This window comes from Cavia porcellus, unplaced genomic scaffold, assembly GCF_034190915.1.
Source record: "Cavia porcellus strain 051 isolate PalLab524CR breed Dunkin Hartley unplaced genomic scaffold, mCavPor4.1 scaffold_16, whole genome shotgun sequence".
Taxonomy (NCBI): Eukaryota; Metazoa; Chordata; class Mammalia; order Rodentia; family Caviidae; genus Cavia; species Cavia porcellus.
In genome coordinates, this window is record NW_026947499.1 from 41521473 (window position 1) to 41527192 (window position 5720).

The following is a 5720-nucleotide window of genomic DNA, read 5'->3' on the forward strand; positions in this document are numbered from 1 at the left end:
CATGAATCTATACAGTGCTCCCTTCCTCCTGACTGCTGGGTAGCATTCCACACATAGTATGGACGTGGTGTAATTTGCAGTTGATGGGAATCCACATACAGGCCTTTGTGTAATGTGTTTTCATTTCTCCTTGGTGGATCCTGGAAGTAGAATTACAGGGCTGTGGCCGGGCCAATGGCTGGGTAAACATACATTTATCTTATAAGAGATCATCAGACCTAGCGTGGTGGTACACATCTGTAATATCAGCATGTTGGGAGGCTGAGGCAGGAGGATTGCAAGTTCAGGCCCAGTCTAGGCAGTTTATTATTGGTTTATTGATTGAGACAGGGTCTTGCTACATAGGGCAGGCTGCCCTTGAACTCACTATGTGACCCAGGCTCTACCATGCCCAGCCTCAGAGTTGGCAGTTTAGTAGTTTACCAGAATTCTGTCTCAAACTTTTTTTTTTTCTAAAAGTTTTTCAGAAGTGTTGGAGATGTAGTTCAGTGCAGATCCCTGGGTCCAATCCCAAGTACTATGACCTGTTTTCCAGAGGAGTCGCGCCATCCTGACATTCCCCTCAACACTTGGGAGAGCTCCATTTCTACACATCCCACCTGGGGTTGTTAGGGACTGAACCCAGGAAGCACTGGGCCACCTCCCTATGCTTTTTAAAGTGAAAGTCTTGCTCAGTTGCCCAGGCTGGCCTCAAATTTGTGATCTTCCTGCCTCAGCCCCCTCAGCACCTGGGATTACATTCACCACCACACCCAGCCCACTTTGCCTTTTTAATGTTGAAGCTTTCTAGGTAAGAATATACAGTGTGGTTTCTATTTTGTTTTGTTTGTTTTTTTTTTGCATTTGAAATGTTTGGGTTTTTTCTTAACAGCTTTAAGAAGATGTCTTCATGTAGAGTGCACATGTTTTAGGGTGTACTCCTGAAATGGGATTTTTTCTTTCACTGTCTTTTCTACGTGTTCTTTGTACCTAGGAAGTCTGTTTGTCTTGGTGTCTTACTTTTGTTCTTAACCCCTGAATGAAATTTCAGTCTGCCTCATTTTTCAGTTGCTTTTCTTGGATTTTTCTAGAGTAAACATGATAGGTTCACCTCCTCTTTTCTTCTTAAATTTCTTACTTTTTTCTTGCCTACTTTCATCAGCTAGGGCCTCCAAAATAATAGTGGTGGAAGAGGGTATTCTTCATGGGTACTTTGTTTTATGTTTTTGGTACCAGGGATGGAACCCAGTAGCTAGAGCATGTTAGACAAGTACTGAGCTACATTCCTAGTCCCTTCAGGTGGGTTTTATTTGCTAATATTTTAAATTTTTTTGCACTGGTTTAATGTTTATTTGTGTTTTTGAGATGGGGTCTTGCTATGTAGCCCAGGCTAGCCTTGAATTCATGGCAGCCCTCCTGCCTCAGCCTCCCAAGTGCTAGGATTACAGTCATGCACCACCATTCCTGGCTTTGCACTGGTTTATACATAAAAGAAATTGATAGCTAAGCCAGACATGGTGCCCCACACCTGTACTCCCTGTGTATTTGGGAGGCTGAGGCAGGAGCATAATAAGTTTGAGACCAGCCTGAACTGCATAATGAAAAGCCATTAAAAAAAAAAAAAAAACCACACACACAAAACAGGAAATTGATATGTGGCTTTCCTTCACGGTGCTGTGATTGTTGGCTCCTGAGATCATACGTCTCCGGTTTCCCTGCAAGGAATGAAGAAATCATTCTGCTTCTGCTCAGCCTGAGCAGTTTAAACAGCCCAGGAACCAGCATTCCTGAGCCTGGGCCGACTATTCCTCCTCTGCCTTCCCTGTCGGCTCCTTCCCAACAGCTTTTTTCTGGTGTGATTCAGCATTTTCCCCTTCGGGGAGTTGTTGTTAGAAAATAAGCCATTTGCTCTAAGTTTTCAAGTTTGCTTGCACAGACAGTCTTGATAGCAATCTTTTGGTCTTGGTTATCTTATCTTGCCTAATAAATCAATTTTTTGGTGAATTTAAGGCCATGGTTTTGCTGGTGGCTGATTTGTGCATTCAGGAAATGCAGGTCCACTTCCAAGTGGGCCTTGGAGAAAGAAGGAGGTGAAGCCATCTCCTTCCCAAAGCCCCTGAGGCCCAGGCTGGCGGGGAGGGTCAGGGGGACAGATTCCAAGCCCTGTGACCTCAGCCCCCACGCTTTATGTTTACAGAATATCGCAAGTCAGATTTTTTCAAGGTGCGCGTGGCCAGGTGGGTTCTCTGTGTGCCTAGTGAAGGTCAAAGGCAAGCAGTTGGTCCTCCTGGGCGTGAGAGAAATGCAGGCCCTAGGTATGGCACCGTGGAAGCCATACCTGAAGGGGACCTGGGGTGCTCCTTCTCCAGGGTCTGGGAAGGACCCTGACTTCCTCTCCGCCATCGCAGGCCTCTGTGCCTCCTCACACCCCTCCCTTCCCCTTGCTGCCCCCAGGATCCCATCCCCTTCTCAAGCCCAGGAACTTCTTTAGGCCTCCAATTTCTTCCTTCTCCTCCACCCCAAATGTGGTAAAGTACACATAGCATAAAATTTACCATCTTAGCCATTTAAAAATGTATAGCTCAGTGGCATTAAGTGCAGCTATCACCAGCATCCATCACTAGAACTCTTTTGACTCAAGTTTATCCTTTCTGGCTGCATAAGACTCCACTGTGTACACTCTTTATCTGTTCATCTGTTGATATCGTATAGTTGTCCCTGAGTTTTTGTTTTGTTTTGTTTTGTCTTTTTGAGACGGGGTCTTGCTATGCAGTTCAGGCTGGCCTTGGGCTCACTTTGTAGCCCAGGCTGGTCTCCAATTTGCAATGATCCACCTACCTCAGCCTCCTTAGTGCTGGGATTATAGGAGTATACTACCTCTCCCGGCTGCTCCTGAGATTTTGGTTTTAACTTTTAAAAATTTTCCAAAAGGGATAATAATTATAAAGAGTTTAAAAAGAAAAATACCTCCAGTGTCACCATCCTTTCTATCTGAACTGTTTCCTTTGTTCTATATCCTGCCAGCTTTCCTCTGCGTGTGGTCATGCTTACATGCAGATTTTTATGCAGTTTTGCTTTCTCGTGGAGCTTAATTTTTTTTCCATTTTAAGTAAAACATTGCCTTAGATTGGACTTTATGACAAATGAGTGCCAAATAATGCATGACGTTACCAGACCATGACTTAAAAATCTCCCAGTTGAGTTCTGTAATTTTTCATCGTTTCAAATAATAAAATTATTTTGAATTTTTTTGGAATAATTTATATTTCTCTTCCTTCCCTCCAGCATTTTGAGTAAATTCCCAGGAATAGGGTTATTGGGTCAAAGGAGAGTAGCTTTAAGACATTCAGGGTACAAACGTGCATTAACTGAGCTACACTTTCTTCCCTTCCTTCTCTCCTGTCCTCTCCTCCCTCTCCTCCTCCTCTGTCGCCTTTTGTTTTTGGTCATACTGTTCTGGGGGTTGAAGCCAGGGCCTTCACCCATCCCCAGCCCTTACTGATTGGGTTTTTGGAGACAGGGTCTCCCTGTGCTGGCCGACTAAGTAGACCAGGCTGGCCTCAAAGTCACAGTGATCCTTCTGCCTCAGCCTCCCAGAGAGCAAGGACCACGGGTGTGTGCCACCACATCTAGCTAATTATTTTTGTTTGTATTTGCTGCCTCCCTCTCACCCCCAAGGTCTGGGGACTGAACCCAAGGACTGCTAAGCTGCATCCTTCTCCTTTTAATTTTTTATTTCAAGACAGAATCTCATTACGTTGCCCATCTGGCCTTGAACTTGTGATTTTTCTACCTCATTGTGGCATGACATATGTGTGCCACTGTGCCCAGCTTGTAGGTATTTGCTCTTCATGTGCTAGAGTTGTGGATTTTGCTGGGTTTTTTTGAAATGGGTCTCATTAGGTTGCCCAGGCTGGCCTTTGACTCCTGGCCCAAACAATTGTCTTGCACCCCATGCCTGGCCTTACTGGTCTTTCCATGCTCTCTTCCCAAGCTGTTTCTTTAAACTCTGTGCTGGATGCACACACCCACAGTTTGTATAGTGTCAGTGTTGCCAGCTCTGCTTTGCCAGGAGAGAGCTTTTCTCAGTGTCTGTGTGGTGCCCAGCCACCATGGGGTTTCTGGTAAATACCTTATTGACTGCAGGTGGGAGCCGGGCTGGGATGGCTCCTCCAGTTCCCTTCCTGGACCTGGATCTGGTAAGCATATTCCCAAACTGATAGATTGAGTGGTTGTGAACAACAGGCACATGGACTCTGAGTTGCCACCTGCATCCCACTTTCCCTTGTGAACTGTTTCTTTCGTACGCATTCCCAAGGCTGAACTTCCCAAAATCAAGCCCAGCATAGCATTTCTGAAAGCTGTGGGTACATTTCCGATCGAACATAACCTGACTTGTGGGGTGTTACGAAGAAGCACTACGTGGTGTTCCTTGTGCCGTGGCCAGAGTTAACTCACTTAAAGTAATCCATAGGCTGTGGCACAAGCCTGTCACACAAGCAGGTGTGAGATCAAGCCTGGGCAACCCTGCAAGGCAGGCAAGCCCGAAGCGGTGCCCACCTGGCCATTTGGCAGCCATGTGTCTGGGGTAAGACTCTTGGGTTCTCTGCACCTCTGCCCATTCCTTCCTTAACCAGGGACCACACACCTCTCACGGGGCTATTAGAAGGTATAAGAAAAGGTTGGGCATCTTGCAGAGCACCCAGAGCAGTTCCTGGACTCCAGGCTCTTTGGGCTGGAGTTTAGGACGGAGCAGGTGTCAGTCAGCTCTGCAGCCCATCGGTCCCCGTGGGGTGTGGCAATGTGTAGCACCCATGTCCTCTTCTTCCTGGACCACCTGGCACCTGCTGTGCACCAGGGACTGACGTGTAGCATCTGCCTTTGCACTTGTGCCTCTTCTCATGGTGTACAGTTCTCCCTTTGTGCTGCAATTTGGACTTTAGCAGCTCCGGTCAAAGGCTTGGTACAGGCCTGGCAGTATAGTTCAGTGACATCGTTTACAAAAAGAAATGAAGGCTCCATGTACAGGAGAAAGGGCTCAAGGGCGCCCTCTACAGGTAGTTGGATTTCACAGCCACCCACTATCCCCTTCCCTGGCTTGATGGGTCCCAGCAATTCAGCCTACACTCTTGGATTCTGCAACTTTATTTCTCAGTAGAAAACTCCATAGAAAAGTCTACTCTTGAAAATACAGTGGAAAACTTGCAATACACCCAGGTAACCCAAGTTCCCTTGAAAAGGGGCTCTGCCAGTCCCTCTAAGACATTCACTTCCAGGTTTCTGATGGAAGGCTCTAACTAAAACCATGGGTTCCCCTCAAGGGAACTCAGGGTTAATGGGGCCTTGGAGTGGGCAGGGGAAGCAGTGCCAAAGCAGGGAGAACCCCGCTTTGTGTCTACCCAGGGCAGCCAGCCCAGGGCTCTGCTGCGGAAATAGCTGTTGAATGAGGGTAGGGATCTTGGCAGGCACAGGGTGGCCTCCTGTGCAGAGGTCCGTCCCCTGAGCAACTGTCCCCTAGGGAAGGTGGGCATCATCCAAGCCAGTGGGGAGCAAGGGGGAGGCGGAGCCCGCAGCTCTCCTTTCCTGTGTCGGGACTGCATGCAGTTCTGCTTGGGGTCCCCTGCATCTCCCGCCAGCTGTTCTGTCCCAGCCAAGAATCTTGACCTTGTTGCGCAGCTGTGATTGGGATGGAAGGTGAAGGAGCTGAAATCTTTGGCAGCCTGCTGTTGGCTCAGTCAAAC

The 5720-nt window shown here is 47.5% G+C and overlaps 1 protein-coding gene across 1 annotated transcript in view; it reads right to left on the reverse strand.

Annotated features, from left to right (window-relative positions):
• Positions 1–5108: 5108 nt before the first annotated feature.
• The window catches only part of LOC106025279 (uncharacterized), a 133521-nt gene continuing 132909 nt past the window's right edge, over positions 5109–5720 (reverse strand). Inside the window, exon 65 of the mRNA XM_063226542.1 lies at positions 5109–5655. Coding sequence (XP_063082612.1) covers positions 5510–5655 — 146 coding nt within the window. The 3' untranslated portion in view covers positions 5109–5509. The remainder of the gene's footprint in view (positions 5656–5720) is intronic.